Source organism: Sorex araneus, chromosome 4 (genome assembly GCF_027595985.1).
Source record: "Sorex araneus isolate mSorAra2 chromosome 4, mSorAra2.pri, whole genome shotgun sequence".
In the NCBI taxonomy this organism is placed as follows: Eukaryota; Metazoa; Chordata; class Mammalia; order Eulipotyphla; family Soricidae; genus Sorex; species Sorex araneus.
The window spans coordinates 190827354-190846707 of NC_073305.1; the positions used below are offsets into that span (position 1 = coordinate 190827354).

At 46.8% G+C, this 19354-nt stretch overlaps 1 protein-coding gene across 1 annotated transcript in view; it reads right to left on the reverse strand.

Moving 5' to 3' along the window:
• WDR27 (WD repeat domain 27) overlaps positions 1 to 19354 on the reverse strand; it is a 136179-nt gene that overhangs the window by 78484 nt on the left and 38341 nt on the right. The window contains exons 9-18 of the mRNA XM_055136760.1: positions 16773 to 16893; positions 16062 to 16165; positions 15394 to 15461; positions 15149 to 15270; positions 14621 to 14703; positions 11797 to 11875; positions 10209 to 10406; positions 9374 to 9451; positions 5860 to 5957; positions 3394 to 3483 (exon numbers count right to left, since the gene is read on the reverse strand). Coding sequence (XP_054992735.1) covers positions 3394 to 3483; positions 5860 to 5957; positions 9374 to 9451; positions 10209 to 10406; positions 11797 to 11875; positions 14621 to 14703; positions 15149 to 15270; positions 15394 to 15461; positions 16062 to 16165; positions 16773 to 16893 — 1041 coding nt within the window. The remainder of the gene's footprint in view (positions 1 to 3393; positions 3484 to 5859; positions 5958 to 9373; positions 9452 to 10208; positions 10407 to 11796; positions 11876 to 14620; positions 14704 to 15148; positions 15271 to 15393; positions 15462 to 16061; positions 16166 to 16772; positions 16894 to 19354) is intronic.

Sequence of the window (19354 nt, forward strand, 5' to 3'; positions counted from 1 at the left end):
GGCAGTAGCAATTAAAACAGCATGGTATTGGGCTAGAAATAGACCCGCAGACCAATGGAACAGAGTTGAATATTCTGTCACAGACTCTCTGTATATGATCACTTAATCTTCGATAAAGAAGCAAGAAATGTGAAGCGGAACAAGGAAAGCCTCTTCAACAAGTGGTGCTGGGAAAACTGGACAGCTATCTGCAAAAAATGAACTCTGACCTCTGTCTAACGCCAGGCACAAAAGTCAGATCAAAGTGGATTAAAGACCTCAGTACCAGACCTGAATCCATAAGGTACATGGAGGAAAACGTAAGCAGAACCCTCCATGACACTGAAGCTAAAAGCATCTTGAAGGATGAAACACCACTAACCAAGCAAGTGGAAACAAATATAAACAAATGGGACTACATTAAACTAAGAAGCTTCTGCACCTCGAAAGAAACAGTGACCAAAATACAGAGAGAGCCCACAGAATGGGGAAGAATATTTATCCAATACTCACCTGATAAAGGATTAATATCCAGGATATACAAGACACTAGTAGAATTGTACAAGAAAAAAACCTTCAACCCCATAAAAAATGGGGAGAGCTCCGCCGAGATGTGACCACATGTGCGGCCCCTCCATTGCTGAACGCCCATGATCCCAGAGGCTACTAGACAGCAGTATGAGTTTGCATTGGTGCAATTTCTGGTAGAAATTTCTCTGGAGTTAGTTACTAAAATACTAAAATACAGAAATCCAAAACTACGCGGCCGCGACAGCGACCTCATTTGCTCTTCATTCTCAGCAATGGAAAACAAATTATCAAATGTTGCCTTTTCAGCAGGTCAGGATTTTGGGGGGGGAATTCCAAATAATAATTGTGAGTTTTCTGTTGAAATACTGAATGTAATCAAAGTAAAGAGAAAGTAAAGTGAAAATCATCAGCCACACAAGTGGGGAGTGGGGTGGGGGTGGGACGGATGGGAAGTATACTGGGGTTCTTGATGGTGGAACATGTGCACCATTATCCCTGGTGAAGGGATGGGTGTTTGATCAATGTATGACTGAGACTAAAGCCTGAAAGCATTGTAACTTTTCACATGGTGATTCAATAAAAAAATTTTAAAGAAATTTTAAAAAAGAAGGAAAAAATGGGGAGAAGAAAAGAACAGAAGCTTCCTCAAAAAAGAAATACAAATGGCCAAAAGCCACATGAAAAAATGCTCTACATCGCTAATCACCAGGGAGATGCAAATCAAAACAACAATGAGATATCATCCCATACCACAGAGACTGGCACAAATTGAAAAGAACAAAATCAGCCAGTGTTGGTGTGGATGTGGGGAGAAAGGGATGTTCCTTCACTGTTGGTGGGAATGCCGACTAGTAAAGCCTTACTGGAAAACAAAATGAGCATTTCTTCAAAAACTAGAAATTGAGCTTCCATATGACCTTGCAATACCACTTCTGGGAATATATCCAGAGATTGCAAAAAAGCAATAACAACTGCACCTGCATGTTCATTGCAGCACTGGTCACAATAGCCAAAATCTGGATACAACCCAAATGCCCGAGAATAGACGACTGGTTAAAGAAACTTTGGTACATCTACACAATGGAATACTATGCAGCTGTTAGAAAATATGAAATCATGAAATATGCTTATAATTGGATGGTCATGGAAAGTATCATGCTAAGTGAAATGGGTCAGAAAGAGAGGGACTGACATAGAATGACTGCACTCATTTGTGGAATATAAAATAACATAATATGAGACTGAACACCCAAAGACAGTAGAAACAAGGGCCACGAATATTGCTCTATGGTTGGAAGTCTGTCTCATGAGCTGGGGGAGAAGGCAGCTGGAATAGAGAAGGGATCACTAAGTCAATGATGGCTGAAGGAATCATTTGGGATGGGAGATGTGTGCTGAAAGTAGATAAAGAACCAAACATGATAACCTCTCAGTATCTATATTGCAAACCATAATGCACAAAAGTAGAGAGTATGGGGGAAACTGTCTGCCATAGAGGCACGGGAGGGCTGAGAATGGAGGGGATTCTGGGGACATTGGTGGTGGAAAACGTGCACTGGTGGAGGGATGGGTGTTTGATCATTGTATGAATAAAACTAGCTTCTGCGCTACATCTTATGGCCTAGTTCTCCCCTCTGGGAGAGCCTGGCAAGCTACTGAGAGTTTTCTGCCCACATGGGAGAGCCTCGCAAATTCCCCATGGCGTATTCATATGCCAAAACCAGTAACAATGCTGGGTCTCATTCCCCTGACCCTGAAAGAGCCTCCAATACGGCAATGTTGGGAAGGACCAGTAAAGAGAGGCTGCTAAAATCTCAGGGCTAGGACGAATGGAGACGTTACTGAGACTGCCCGAGAAAATCGGGATGATGATGATAATGATGATGATGATGATGATAATGATGATGATGATGATGATTAAAACTCAAACATGAAAGCTTTGTAACTGTATCTCATGGTGATTCAATTAATAATTAAAAAAAAAGAGGAATTGTACAGAAGCCCTGACTGGAGGCCTTCTTTCTCCATACAGGAGGGTGTAAGTGATCCTAGATGCGCCCCCCACAGGGATGATACACAGTTAGGGGATCCAGCAAGAGCTCCAATGAACCAGGGGCTTCAGAACAGAAGCAGAACGTTCTGAGTTTAATATGATAGTTCGATAAAAATTACTTTTTATACAATTCCACATGCCTAATGAGATTTTAACCAAACATTATCCTCTGATGGGCCCCAGAATTTAATCCCCAGTAAGTGGTGCCTCCTGTTCTATGCTAGTATGAAATTAAACTCAGAACATCCTGCTTCTGCGTGTTTGTGCCTGGGGCCCTTTCTCTTTCTTGGACCCAGGACCCTCCATCTCTCCATCCCGCCTGCCAGCTTCCCCACTTCTCAAAAAGTGAGAAGTGAGCAATTTTGGAGTTCTCTGTGTTTTGTTGTAAAATATATACCACACGTAAATTTGAAACAAGCAGTTTACCTCATCAAGCATGGAGAGACTCTGAGGTTTCAAGATGAGGAATCTGTGTATTAGAGTTACAAATCTAAACCAGTGAAATTTTAGCCACTGTTTCTTTCCTCTCAAATCATTTGCTTTTGTAGAAGGCCTTGTTACACTGGCACGATGACTGTGTCCACCCTCTGAGCTCTCATTGCCCATAATTCTGCTCTCCCATGCTCCTGATCTCAGCTACACCCACTTTTGGCTCCAGGAGCTCAGTGAAGCCTATCTTGCTCATCAACTTGCTCCATCAAACTCCATTAAGCCTTGGTTCTCATCAGCTCAGGTCTTGAAGAGAGCAAAAGGGGCACTTAGCCATCATTAGCCAGGGCCAAAATAAGACCCAGTCACCAACTCACACTATTTAGATCAGACAATGTTACCTGGAAAGACCCTGGGTGTCCCAGTAAGATCAGCATTGAATACCAGTGACAAGTGATTCGCCAAGCCACAGGCCAGATGTTGTCCATCTCCTGTTGAGGCAAATAAGAGACGAGACATACAATAGTAATGTAGAATTTTGAGTGAAATGGATGCTGGTTTTTTCAAGAAGAGACACAGACAGTGAACAATGTTCAAATAGCTGCAGACTGCTGGCACCAGGTCCTTAAGACTTCATGCACAGGTGGATGCTGAGGGCCACGGCTGAGGTGAGCAGAGCATACCCATAGTCAGCACTAGAGCTGACCCAGCCCCCACTCCTCAGCACCCACACTGAAGCGCTGGGAAACAAGCCTCCACCAGACTGAAGAGGCCAGTTCAGCAGTGGAGCTCCACTTAGAATTCCCTAAAGCTGTCTAGAAATTGCAAGCTTTGGTCATAATGTTTAAACTTGATGACCCTGATCTTAAAATCACATGGCTCATGCTTGCTTCACATATGAAATACCACAAAACATTGCCTTTTCTGGTATAACTCTACATCTAATTACCTCCCCCAAAGTATTAAAAAATGATTCTGCTGGAACTCTGTGAGAAACGATCTCCAGAAATTCGCTTTTAAAACACTGAGTCCTATCGGGTCCAGACTTGCAGAGGGGTCTGCAAAGGCTGGAAGTTCACTCTGAATCAAGCAGGGATAACCCCATAAGTGGGGCCCACTAACTTCTGCAATTAGAACCCCATTGTAGGATAACATGGGATTTGTCCTTTTACCCTTGCCTTAGGGAACATAGTTTACCTTAAAGCAATGTCCTTTCTGTATGGACACAGGAAGACAATATTGTGCTTGTAACTTGGGAGCTGATTGACTCCAATAATATTTACTCCCGGGCATATGCTTTCCTAGCACCCCAAAAGCAGGATCCCGACGAGGGACAGGACGGATCCAGGGCAAGTGGTGAGTTATGTGCTACCCTGGCATCGAGATAGGCCAGGCCAAAGTGCCACAATACTCAACTATAAGTTGAGAGCATGATCATGGATAATGCTGTCATGATCCAAAAGTAACGATGAGATTAGGATCCTGCTGGGGTTAGGAAGATTAACTTGGCCTGAGGACTGTGGTCTGGAGATGTCCTCAGGAAAAACCAAACTTTATATCTCTTACTGTGCTCATACAGAATGACATTGCTAGAAATATTAGAAGTAGATTTACTATAACTATTTAAGTAGATTACTAGCTCACATCCCAATACACCCTTGTTTGGACCCCCACCCTTGAGTGGATCTCCTTAGATGAGATTTCCTTAGATGAGATTTTGTTAATCTCCTCGAGAAATGGTTTTACTCTTCTTTGTTTATTTGTTAATGTTCAACCCACCTTTGTGTAACCACCCTATGTAATTTGCTATATAAACTAAGACTGTGGGGCACTGAGGGGAGATAGAAGAGACGGGGCGGGGGCGGGGGGGAGAAAGAAGACAAGGGAGACAGAGGAAGAGGAGACAGAAGAGGGAGATAGATGAGAAGACAGAGAGATAGAAGAGACAGAGAGGCAGAAGAAGAAGACAGAGGAAGAAGACACAGAAGCAGAGGCAGAGAGACAGGTGCAGAGAGACAGGCGCAGAGAGACAGGCACAGAGAGACAGACAGAAGAGAGCACAGTGGCACACACATAAGCAGACCACAAAGTGAAAGAAGTGAGAGCGAGCAGGACAGAAAGGGGAATATTAGAATATCCAGAGAGAGATCGAGAATGGGGAGGAAGCAATGAGAGAGATGGGAGTGTATAGAGAGGAGATTGGAATAAACTGTGATTGAGACCAACCAGCTTGGCTCCGTTCCTTCCTTCGCCTGCCTCATCATCGCCATCAACCTCCCCGGGGTGGGGAAGCGGCGCGAGACTACCGAACGCGGGCAGCGTGTGAGATAGAGACCTGTTGGGCCTTCTTCTCTTTTGTGTTTTTACACACCCCATCCCTTCTTTTTCCCTTCTTTTAGAAAATGCAACTTCTAAACTTGCTTAAGAATGTATCAGGAATACGATCACAGATGAACCGGAGGCAGAGACCTGCAGGACAGGCGCCTGTGGAACGAGGGACCGGGGTGCCACAGTAAACAGGCTGCCCTGTGGGCCTCCTTCTACCCACAGGACCTGGCTGTGAACAAACGGCCACTTGTGAAACCTGCCTGCTGGGCTGGCTCTAAACCTGTGCGGGACTTTCTCACACCAGATCACAAATCTAGATGAGCTGGGATCTCAAACCTAGGCTCCCTGGTCCACAGGAGACTGCCCAGCATCCTGGGTGCTCTGTGAGTGGATTCTGGCGACCATCAGGTCAGTCATCTCTGATTCTAGTCTGGACTCAAGCGAAGTATTAGGACTTACAGTGACAAGGATTGGGGAACTCTGTCTAACAAAGAGCAGCAGGCAGGGCAAGACTGTCACAGGAGGGCAAGGACATCTACCTGAGAACTGCAGAGAGCAGATAGCAGTTCTGCCAGGCATGACAGCACACTGTTCGCTGAGTGTACACGGCAGGGAATTCTCCAGAGGGTATTCCTTACTGGGTGAAAAAAAGAGAGCAAGAAAACCAAGAGAGTTCAAAAACAAACTATAGAGGAGATGGCTTTACTGGATACATATGTACATTTTATTCCATCAAAGTTGGACTAAACTATATTAGAAACTATAAAGTATGTCTGTACAAGGGGGCCAGAGTCAGAACAGTGGGTCAGGCATTTGCCTTGCACATGATCAACTTAGGTTTGATCCCCAGCATCCCAACTGGTCCCCTGAACCCGCCAGGAGTTATTTCTAAGCACAGAGCCAGGAATAACCCCTAAGTACTGTAGGGTGTAGCCCAAACCCCTGCCACCCCTGCAAAAAAGGAAAATAAGTGTATATAAGAACTTACATTCTAGAGCACCAAAAGTACAAAATATCAAGGATCTGTTCTGTTTATTTCAAAGTGACACAAATCCTACAATTTGGGATTCCTAAGCACAGAGCCAGGAATAACTCCTAAGTACCACTGGGTGTGGCACAACACCTCCCCCCACTGCAAAAAAAAAAAAAAAACTTTATATAAGAACTTATATTCCAAACGTATATTCCAGAAGCAGAGATCCTCTGCCTGCTATCCCCCAATCTCTGGTGACCCAGGGATCATACTCATAAGCCACACCCAGTAACAGTAAGGGTAGGTCTCATTCCCCTGACCCTGAAAGAGCCTCCAGTCGCTGGGAAAGACGAATAAGGAGAGGCTGCTAAAATCTCAGGGCTGGGAGGAATAGTTATTGGTGCCTGCTTGAGTAAATTGATAAACAATGGGATAACAGTGATAGTGATACAGTGATAAGAACTTATATTCCAAAGAGCCAAAGGTATAAAATATCAAGGATCTGTCCTATTTATTACAAAGCAACACAAATCTTACAATGCTTCCGGTAGGTCCTAATGCAAGAAGGTGAACTCCGCAGCTTCATGAGTGGCAGGCATTGGACACAGTTCTCCTAACAATCCAAATGCCTCAGACTCCCAGGAAAATAACAACATTCCCAGCTGCACGGAAGATCTGAGGGAAGTGACCTGTACTGGTGTTAGAAAGCCCAGACTGTAGCCGCGTGAACAGTGCAGCCCACAGGCTGAGCAGAGGCGTGAATGGCAGGGCACTAAAGGTGCCGGGACGGGGGAGTCCAAGGGCCCCTAAAGGGACCTTCGTGTTCCTCGGGAAAATATCTCCTGGGGTTCCATTTCAGTAATTGTCTTACAGGCTCATGAGTGGCCAGGCAATGTGAGGATTTGCCCGTGACTGCTGTCCCTCCTCTATCCCCATGACTGCATGTAAGAATACCAGCAGAAAAACATGCAGGCAACCCACAATGGGCAGAAAGACTCATTGCTGTGAAAACGAATGTTGCCAAATTACTATATATTGCTCACACCGTGTGCAGGTGTAAACAGCCAGTATCAAGTGTGAAAATGTTCACAAGACTATACAGGCACAGTCACTAACAGCTGGTACCAACTGACCAGCTGTATATCACTTCTACCACATCTAGCTGTTAAGAGATGATACCGAGTGACTAACCATACTTATCACTTACACAGTTAACAGCTGCTACTGAGTAGCCAGCCAGCAAGACCATTTACACTGTGGACAGTCAGTAACTGGGAGGACCGAGAGATAACTGTATGGATCATTAACAGCCAGTACCCAGTGAACAACTCAACCTCACTTCCGCCATGTACAATCAGTATGGCCAGTATCTATACCGTGTACAGTCATTCACAGGTGAGAGTGAGTGACCCACTGCACAGACCATCTATACCCTGTATACCTGGTAACAGATGGCACTTACTGACCAGCTGTACTGATCACTCACACCACATTCAATCAGTAACAGCCTGTACCAAGTGACTGACGAAATGCTTCATTTATGCTGTATACAATAACAGCCAGTACTGAGTGACCAATTATACCCACCCCTGATAATGTGCATAGTCAGTAACAGTCAGTGCCAAGTGACCATCATACACATTACTCACACTGAACAGTAACAGTCTTAACAATGAACAACTGTAAATATCACTTCTGTTGTACACCATCAGTAACAACCTGTATCAAGTGAGCAACTCTTCACATCACTCATATCAGATACAGAGAGTAATAGCCTGCACCATGTGACCAGTCTTATGTCACTCACACTGTGTACAGTAACAGCCAGTACTGAGTGGCCAACTGTGTTATACTATACTGTTCACAATCATTAACAGGTGGGACTCAGCGACCAACTTGACACTACAGAACCAACCATACACAGTACTGAGTAACTGTGAGGTCAGTAACAGCCAGTACTGAGTGGCATGTACCACTTGTACCACTTGTACCACTCATCACCAATGAGACCAGTGATGCCAGTCAGCCTTGCAGCAGAACAATACCATACTTTCTTTGTCAAATGTGGAAAATGTTCAAATATAAGTAGGCAAGGCTTGCTTGTGGGGTTCTCCCATCACCATGCTTCAGAGATAAACACTGAGTATACTCACACGGTCTGAGTCAGCTTGCTGTACCAAAACAGCAACAAGGGGCCAGAGATAGTACAGAAGTTAAGATCCTTGCCTAGCACACGACCAACTGTGGTTTGATCCCTGGTACTACCAGCAGTGACCACTAAGCACAGAGCCAAGATTAAGCCCTGAGCACTGTCAGCTATGCCGCCACACCCACACAAACACACACGTAGCAACAAGCCAGGGCTTGGTGTTACTGTGTTCGTGTCACATTTGATTACAGAATGTTCACCTAAGAACATTTTTTTTCATAACTATATGGCTAATATCCATTAACCACTGAAATGGGAAACCCCAGAAAGTGGCAGGACCAGGGACAGGCTTCATTAGCATATCTGTGTATGGATAAATATTAAAATGGTAATATTCAAATGCAGCAGCCCATTATCTATTAGACGATGGACCCTAAAATGTGGGGCTGTCAGGAGCCCCAGAGTACCCCCTCACTCCTTGTTCATATGGCCAGGACCCAGGGGGTGTTCTCTGATTGGTCCTTTTCACACAACAGATGTGGGACAGACCAGAGACTGGCCTCAGCAGCTCAGAGCTACTGGAGAAGAGGAACATATCTCCAGAGCTGTGAAAACACTCTCCCATTCAAAGTCAGAATGTGTCAAACAAATGCCCAACTTACTCCGTTCAAGTGGCTTACCAAGTTCTGTATTTACTAAAATTGAAGTGTAACAAAAACTAAATATTCCCAAATTGTTAAATGGTAAAAATAACAGCATATCTGAAGATTCACCTATAGGAATTTAATGTGACTAGAAAATATATATTAACATATGCTTACATACCATATACACACACAGATGCACATAACACTTCTGAAACAATTCTATTCAAGCATGTAACAAATTTGAACATTTGCTATGTATTTGGATGTACAAAGGAACCACATACCCTGGAAAACTCTTTCTGCACTTGGAGGGTCTCTCTTGACCTCTCTTGCGATTAGTCTTGGGTAAAAACATGGTGCCCCTAGAAAGGGAAGTCCTGAGGGTTAGGGCTCTGACTCTCTTAGGAGACTTGTAATTGACTAAATACCACAGACAGTAGTGTGTCCAGGGTGCCAGGTGTGCATCTGCAGCAAATCTGTCTCTCTGGGGACAGACTTTCAGATATCATTTTTCCATAGCCCCCACTGTCAATGGTCCACCAGTCAAATTGCATGAGATTTGTGGAAAAGATTTAAAAGCAATTGATTATAACAAAATCAGAATCTAAAGTGAAAACACAACCATTCTTAGGACATTGCTATCCTTTGGAGAATAAATGGACCCTGCCCGTTGCCCAGAAATGAAATTCCATTTACAGGTGTGATTTGCACAGCTGTGAGTGTGCCTCCCTGGAACAAAATCTCCCCATGGGATTCAAGCATCACACTGTGCAGGCCCTTCTGGGAGGGAGTCCTGCAGAAAGCTTGAGCACCATGGCGCCCAAGGACAGACGCGTGTGTAGGAGCATCCTGGGCCCTGCCCTTGCCTCGAGTGGGACCAACTAGCTGTCAGCACTGTGCCCTGAGCAAGGCCAGGCAAAAGGGCTGGCCCCTGCCCTAAGGAGTCTGCTTATAGAAGAAAGGAACCCAAGTCTCTATGCACCTGGTGCAGGTGGTGATACTCGAGGGGGCCCAGAGGGGTCTCATCTGGGGAAGTGAGCGGAGGACTGTCGAGCAGGGTCCAGGGGAGTTTGAGGAGCAAAGAGGTGGTGAGAAGCACCTCCTGCCTCAGAGGCACACCTTGGCTCCACACAGGGCCTCATGCTCAAGAAACGTCCCCGAACGCTGCACACAGGAGTCGCCAGGACAACAATCCACAGGCTTCGGCCACCCCCAGGGGGGAAGGCTGGGGGAGTCAGTGCTGAGGCAGAGACACTGCATGTGGCCAGGTGCCATACTATCTCCCTCCTGTGCCCCATTCTCTTCTTCCTTCTCTCCCTTCTCTTCCTTCCCTCCCTGCTCCATCCCATTCTCCTCTTCCCATCCTTCCCTTCTCATCCCTCTCTCCCTCTCCTCCCCATTCTTCCTTCTTTCCCTCCCTTCTCTTCCTTCCTTCCCTCCCTCCTCTCCCATTCTCTTCTTTTCTTCCATTCTCTCCTCCCTTCATCCCTCTTCCTCTTCATTCTCCATTCTTCCTTCCCTCCCTCTTCCTCTCCATTCTCTTCCTTATCTCCCTTCCTCCCTTTCCTCCCTACCTCTCTTCTTCCTTCCCCTCTTCCTTCCTTCCCTCCTTTCTCTCCCCTCTATTCCTTCCTTCCCTCCTTTCTCTCCCCTCTAGTCCTTCCCTCCCTCCTGCTCTTTTCCCTCCTTCCTCTCCCTCCCTTCTTGCCCTCCCACCTCCTCCATACTCCCCAATTCCATTCCTCCCTTCATTTTTTCTCCCTATCTGTCTTCACTCCCTTCCTCCATCTCTTCCTGTCCCCCATCTCCCTCCTATCCTGCCATCCTAGCCTTCTTCCTCTTGCTCTCCTCTCCTCCCTGCCCCCTATCTCCTTACACCCATCCCTTTCCCCTTCTTCCCTCCCTTCCTTCTCACCATTCTTCCATAAAAACTTCCTGGAAGGGCCTGAGGTAGCAGGGGCTTCCTGTAATGTCTAAGACCAGGGTTACATACCTGTAAGTCCATTGCATTCTCACTGGCCAGTGATCAGATCAAAGATAGGACAGAGCTGGGAGGAATAACAGGTAGGGCACAGGCAGCTCAACTGGCAGCTCAACTAGGTACCACTATGTGGTCCTCAGGGAGGCTCGTGCAGAAGGGAAGGCCCAGAGCAGAGCCCTGGAGGGAGGGAAAGACGGTGGGTGGACAGATGGCAGGATGGATGTGAGGTCAGTAGTGAGTGGAGGGGTAGTGGGTGCCACGCAGAGAGGCCCAGAGAGCCTCTTGTTCCCAGTGAGGAGGTTCCCTAAGCCCTGAGTTCCCTAAGCCCTCCATCGTCTGTCCTGAGCTTCAGCCCCTCCATAAGAGCAGGCCAGCCAACAGATGGGACTGAAGTAAGGAGGCTTGTGTCCCCTCTCACCTAGAAAATCCAAGGCTCCGTGAGGACTGTGGCTCGGGAAAGGCCAGGCTCAGGCAGCAGCACCTACACTACTCGGCCACCTCACTGCCGGGCTCTGTTACAGTCTGCCCAGGGTCCTGAGACATCAGGGAGGCAGGTGGGCACAGAGGGCAGCCCACGTCTCCACCGCCCCACGCCTACCTGTCTGGGTCGACAGACGGCTTGTCCACAGCTGGCTGAGCTGGGTGGCACTCAGGAGCGAGTGCAGAGGCCCCTACTCCTGACTGCAGTCCTCTGCCAGCCCCACTGCCCACTGGCTGCATACTCACCGTGGCGGAGCCCCGTATCCAGAGGAGTGGACCCTGTTGTGGAAGACCAAGGGCTGATCCCTCACCTTGTTCCGCACAGCTACACAAAAAACAGAGTCGCATGGTTGGCCTAACAGGCACGGAGAGAACTGACCTCAGACAGCCAGACTCAAGAACAGGAGTGGCTGCTGCCTGGGCCATGCTCCACCCGGAGCGAGTCCCAGACAGCACAGGCTGGTGGTCCGCATGTCCCCTGACTGAACACCGGAGGGAAGGTCTCCCTGGGATACAACCCCTCCCACCTACCCCCTGCCAAGGACTCAGCACGAAAATGGGAACCGACAAGAAAAGCTCTTCTCTGGGACCAGGACAGCCTGCCATGGGCTCTGGTCACAGCCTGGGGACAGCAAGCAGGAGCCCCGCAGCACTGCGTTTCCCACCTTCCACCATCGCCAGTGCCACAGCACCGGACAACGGGCTCCCACACATAGGTTCAGCAAGCTCCAACATGTTGGCAGGAAACATGCAGTACTGCCTGAGCACTTTTCACTCATGTGATACTTTGCATTTGAGTGTTTTTCTACAATATTACTAAAAAGCTTGAGATAAATGGATGACATATGTGGTAGGATAACATTGGGTTTGTCCGTTTTGCCTTGCTGCAGGGAACTTAGTTTACCTTAAAGCAATGTCCTTTCTGTATGGACACAGGAAGACAGTTAATATTATGCTTTGTAATTTGGGAGCTGATTGACTCCAATAATATTTACTCCAAGGCATCTGCTTTCTCAACTCAGTTGCCCTTAGTTCCTAGCACCCCAAAAGCAGGATCCCAATAAGGGACAGAATGGACCCAGGACAAGCTGTGAGCTACCCTGGCATCGAAATGGGCCAGGCCAAAGCACCACAATACTCAACTATAAGTTGAGAGCATGGTCATAGACAAATGCTGTCATGATCCAAAAGTAACGACGAGACTAGGACCCTGCTGGGGTTAGGAAGACTAACTTGGCCTGAGGACTGTGGTCAGGAATATATAGTGAATGTCCTCAGAAAGAACCAAACTTTAAGTCTGATATATCTCTTACTGTGCTCAAACAGAATGACATTGCTAGAAATATTAGAAGTAAATTTACTATAACTATTTAAGCAGATTACTAGCTGAGGAAAGAAGACATACCCAAGTGACATACCCTTGTTGTTTGGATCCCACCCTTGAGCGGATCTCCTAGTAATCTGGAGTAATCTCCTTAGATGAGATTTTGTTAATCTCCTCGAGAAATGGTCTTACCCGTCTTTGTTGATTTGTTAATGTTCAACCCACCTTGTGTCATCACCTCACGTAATTGCTATATAAACTAAGACTGTGAGGGGAGAAGGGAGAGAAACAAGACAGAAGCATCAGAGAAGACACAGAGGAGAGAAGACACAGAAGTGGAGAAGACAAGGGGGCAGAGGCAAAACAAAAGTGGCAGAGGTAAGACAGAAGCAAGGAGAAGAGACAGAAGCAGAGAGAGAAGACACAGAAGCAGAGACAGAGAGAGGTCAGAAGAGACCAGAGGAGAGACTACAGAGACAGAGATAGAGAGACAGACAGAAGAGAGCATAGCGGCACACACAGAAGCAGAGCACAAGGAGGAGCCATCCTGATCCGATCCATATACAGCGGCTGCTCGAGAGCACCAAATGAGAGCAGCAAGAGAGAGAGAGAGCACCGCCCCGAGAGCCCACGAACAACACAACACACATCACATCGCACCCTCCCGTGTGCATCTTTGTATTTTTTACAATATACTATTGAGTATATACAAAAATGGGTTTTTTAAGCAAAGATGTTCAGGTTTGTTCCAGGCACTGCTCAAATCTGATGACCTAAAGTCATATTCCCATCAAAAGCCAAGTGAACTATGAGCAATATACTGAGTCTCTCCCACTGCACAGTGGCCCAGGACGGCGCTGGCTGACAGGGGCTGGGCAGAAGCACAGAGAGCCAGACTGCAGGAATGTACAGGACTAACCCTGGGGATCCCGAAAATCTACTCTCTGAAAGAGCATCTGAGGAAAATAACATGAAATGATAAGAAAATAATTTCAGGAAAAATCAGAACCTACTATAGAAGCATTAGTACTTGACAGACTTGAAATAACTAGAACCAAGTCCTTGAATACATGACTCCATTTTATTTTTATAATGCTCGAGCGGGCACCAGTAACATCTCCATTGTGAGACTTGTTACTGTTTTTGGCATATCGAATATGCCACAGTAGCTCTGCTGTGCGGGCGGGAGACTCTCGGTAGCTTACCTGGCTCTCTGAAAGGGATAGAGGAATCGAACCCGGGTCGGCCATGTGCAAGGCAAATGCCCTACCCACAATGCTATTGCTCCAGTCCATAAATCCATTAAAGATTAAAAATCCAAGACTACACCAAGAGATGCTTGGGGGACCAAATGATTCCAGGAAGTCTAACTGGGGTTTGCTGCATGCAAGGCAAGTGCTCTACTCCTGCACTCTCTCGAGCTCCTATATTTTGTTACTTCTTTTAAACCATGCTTTTGTAAGTATGAGTTACAAAATTAAAGATTGTGACAGTATATATAAGTCAAACACCCTCAATAATTTCCAAATGAGTATTTCCCACAGTAATTTAAATGCTATGTAGAATCTAAATTAAACAACACCCAGGAAAAGCAGCACCTAGCACCTTCCACAGAGCAGAGGTGGATAAATCTTATGAAGAACCCAGAGCAGACAGGAAAGAGGGCAGGTAAAGGAAGGCGGGAGGCCAGTACAGCAACCCCCACCCAGGACTCCTCTCAGCTCCCATCAGAACCCACACACTCACCTCGCTGGGTTAAAGCAGGCAGCTTAGTGGTGCTCTCCTCAGCCTTAACCAGATACAGAGGAGAGGCTGGTGAGACATGGGTGCTGGGGAAAACAAAATTGTCGTGAGAGCACAGGGGCTGAGGTGGGCCACGAAACCTACACCCAGGACAGGGCAGGGCTGCTCTTTGTGCACAGGGCAGAGAGAGAGCATATGGGGACAGCACAGGACTGATCCGTACATCCAGGGACAATGTTGTGAATGGAAGAACAATACCGAATACTCTCCTGAGAAGTGAATTCATCCTATCTTCGGTTACATGCTTTTTATCATCATTTACATTATCTCCTAAAATACAATAATGTGCCCTATTTAATTATGATCACATTTCTCCCATTTTAAAAGGCCAGAAGCAACTGTAATGTGAGTATGAACTCTTGTCCCCCAGGCTAGAGTAGGAGAGACTACTAAGTTGGCTTTTGTCTCCAAAGAAAGGATGAAGGCTGAAACATTCCTACTAGCCCCAGGCACGCGTGACAGGAAGAATACCTGGCCACCACGGAGAGATCCCGCTCCAGTACAGGCCTCTGCTGAGCCCTGACCAGGGCTCTGACACCAATTTCCAACATGGCGATCTTGTTGCCAAATAGGGACGAGAGAAGGCAGAAGGCCTAGGGACAAATGCGGACAGGGTGGGTGCGGGGAAAGTGTCTCCCACAGCCACTCCTCCCAGGGTCCCGAGCATCACTTGACAACTCATACCAGCAGGGTCCAGAGAAACGCTCCCTGCTCACCTGACCGCTGCAGCCTCCGCTCCTCACAGCACACGAGCCAGACACCTGAATGCTCAGCTGCTGACACTCTGCATTTTCAGCAAAGAGGTATTTCAGGTACAAAGTGAGTGCCCAGCCCCAGGGGCTGCTGCCTGGTTCCCTGCTCCAAGTCCCGTGCTTTCACCTGCCTTCCCCCAGGCCTGCACCACAGGTCCCTTTGGTGAGAGCCACTGTGAACAGGCAAGAGGGGAGCAGTCTCTGCTCTGGAGGAGAGGGCTGCAGGGCAGGCACGAGCACAGCAGGAGGCAGCCAGTGAGCTGAAATGGAGGCTGATGAGGTCTCCTGGCCAGCGCGATCCCAGCTGCCTCCCCAGGAACAGAGCATAGGATGAGACTGGGGCAGTCAGGGGAGGTTTCTGGCAGGCCTGGGAGGGCAATGGCTGCTCAGAGAGATACAGGCCAGGTCTCCTGTTAGTGAGCTCTCAGTGAGGCAACGTGGAGCCCTGAGACGCAGCCACGGAGTAGGAGAGTAGGAAGAATAAGCAGATGCAGTGACTGGGAAACCCCTGGGCAGGTAGGGAGGGGTTGCTGGGGCTGCCATGCCCTGCAAGTTGGGCTTCCCAACAGCAGACACAAGGAGGAGGCAGGCAACTTGGCCTTCCTGATAAAGAAGCTGGAGGGTGCTCTTACCCTTGTAATGTAAAACGGCTTCCAGTTCGAAGTTGGCCAGGTTGACTATGAATAAACCAGTGGAGCTCCCAGCCCATATGCAGCTGGTCTTCTCAGGTGACAAACTAGTTTGCAAAGGAGCAAACAATGCAGGCCCATCTCAGAGTAGCCCTACCCAGAGGCCCCTACTGAGGCACTTGAGCTACTCACCAACTGCTACTAAACCTAATGTGGCCTCCAGGGTGCCCACTTGCCATGGACACATCAACTCAAAGGGTCAAACCTGACCCCCACTCCACCCAGCTGCCAGGCTGTCTTTTCAGTGCTCACAACACAGTGTATGCCTGTGGCCTGTGCAGTCGCCAATCTGGTGGGGTCCCTGTAAGTGAGTGGGCTGGAGCCCCCCCAACACCTGAAGACCAACCAGTGGCCTCCATACTGAGGAGGAAGATGAAGAGGAAGGCTCAGTGAACAGCAGAACCCAAGGAGGCAAGTGCTCTGCACTTCCTCCTGGTTTTCATGTGACTGACTAGATTCTTTCCCATACCGTGGCAGCCAATTCTGGACTATGCCTCCCCCCTCCTTCCCACCCTCCCCCACCTCCTCGCACACACCCTGCCACCTCTCCCTGGGCACCCTGCAGCTCCTGAACTTCTGACTTGAGGGCCCAGGCCGGCATCACAGCATCTGAGAGAAGAGCCTGGCTGGGCCCATTCCAGCTCAGATACTCACTCAGAATCCAGGATGACGGAGAAGTCACAGGGCGCCAGTCCCAGCACAGGCAGTGCCACATCCACCCTTCCTGATGCTCCTCCTGACCCTCCTTGGTCCTCTGCCTGGGAACACTGACTGTCTGTAAGGGAAAAAGACTCATGGAGATTGGGCAGTGAAAGGAAAACCAGTTGGGAGCAAGCAACTGCTGGTGGTGGGAGACACACGATGCTGAACAGATCGGCTAAGACACACAGTGACACACAGCTGGACCGAAACATGGGAAAGAGCATGAGAAGGAAGTCAGACCCCATCACATTCAAAATGTGACACTGGGTAAAGTTAGTGTCAAGAGAAAACCTCAAAAGGGAGTAGGGAAGAGATTCGATCTGAATCGCCTTAACATTAAAAACAAAACAAAACATAAAAATCTACCACTTAGGGCCAGAGCTATTAGTACAGTGGGGAGGGCACTTGCCTTGCATCCCATAGGGTCCCCCAATTACCCCCGCCAGGAGTAATTTCTGAGTACAGAGCCAGGAATAAATCCTGGGCTCTGCTGAGTATGACCCAAAACCCAAAAGACAAAACCCACTATTAAACATTCAGGGAGATAAATTAGATGAAGATTTTAGGTACCATGATCTGCAATAATCTTAATATTGTTTCAAGTATACACTGCTGCTACATCACACCCACCAACCAGTGTCACTGTCCCTATATCACTGTCTCTCGGTCCCCTTTTACTCACCCTCCCCCCAACATTCCCTAGCAAACTCAGCTCTGTAAACCAGGTGTTAGGGTTTGTATCATGGGTCATTGTTCATTTCCTTATTATGTTTCTTTATGCTCCACACATGATAGTTCAGTAAGTATTATGTCCTTCTATCTTGGACTCTCTTCACCCAGCAAGACATCTTCCAGCCCTATCCAAGCTACAGCAAACATCCTGTTCCACTGTGTACATATGCCATAACCTTTTTATCCATTTTTTTCCTTGAGCACATGGGTTGTTTCCAGACCTTGGCGACTGTGAATAGTGCGATTATGACTACTGCAATATAAATATATTTGTAAATAATGTGTGGGGGGAGGCTCTTGGAATGTGTACTGGTGGAAGGATGGGTGTTTGATCATTGTGTGACTGTAACCCAAACATGAAAGCTTGTAACTATCTCACAGTGATTCAATAAAATAATAATTAAAAAAAAAGAAGTTTGTCTGTTGGGGACTGTTTAGGACCCTGAACAAAAGGGAGCCCCTCAACCTTTACTTTGTACAAACTGGAAAATTCCATTACCAGTGTTTGCATAACTTGAGGCACAGGTGCCCTTGTGACAAAGGAAATAGCTAACCTCAAGAAGTAAAAGTAGCCCAGGGCAGTTAACCATGAGACCCTAAGGGCCCGTAGAGAAGAATACCTTCCTTTACAGTAAAAGCCATACTCTAGCTTACAAAACCTTGTACGTTCCGCCTGACAGATGTTCCTGCCAGATAAACCCTTGTCTATGTGACCGCTCCGTCCCCTCCCCACTATTTCTCAACCGACTCTTAGAGAATATTGTAGCCCACCAAAGAACACCCCGAACTTTTCCTTATTTGGTCTGAGAAGACACTTCCCTGATGATTGACAACTCATGTACCAACCCCCTGCTAAGAAATGTATAAAACCAGCATGATTGGTAATAAACACACTCTTGATCAGCATGTGCTGTCTTGAGCCTCCTTCTTTCTAACCTCACCAGTTTTGTTCTCAGGTCGGGACCGCTCACGAAACCCACTCAATTAGAAGCGCTTTCCACTGTTATCTCTCGGCCGGCCGGAGAGATTTCGGGGAACGTGCATTTGTCCCCTTTTAATGTCTAGGAAAACTCACTGGTGACTCTTATCTGGGTTATTGATTAATGTGTTCATTTCCATGTTAATAGTTGGCTTATTTAAGTTTAATCACTTAAGTTCTGTAACCTGAGTTAGTCTTAGGAGTTTATAAGATTCTAAAAATGCATCCATTTTTCCTAGGTTCTTCAACTTTGTGGCATGAAATTATTCATAGTATTCGCATATGATTTTTTAAAATTTCTATGGTATCTGAGGCATATCCTCTTTCATTTCTTCTTATCTTTATTACCTTTTTCCCCCCTCTATTTTCTTTGTGTATCTATGAATGTGTGTTGATCTTTATTCCTTTGGAAAACTAGCTCTAGGCTTCATTAACCTCTTTTTATTGGTTTTTGTGTTTGTTTGGAATTTGTGTTTCTATATTGTTAGTTTCTACTCTAACTTATTCTTTCCCTCCTGCATACTCTGGACTCACTTTATTCTTTTTCTAGTATCTTAAGGTTGTAGTTAGGTTATTTGGGTCTTTTCTTCTTTCCTGATGAAACCTTCATTGCTATGAATTTCCCTCTTAGAACAGCTTTTACTATGTCCCAATTATTCTATGTCTTGATTTTCATTTGTTTCCAGAAATTATCAGATTTCTCCTTTGATTCCTCTTTGATCCACTATAGTTCAATAGTAAGTTGATTAGCTCCAAGTGTTTCCATTTCCCCCCCCCCAGATTTCATTACACTTAATTTCCACTTTCAAAGTAGTGTGTTCTG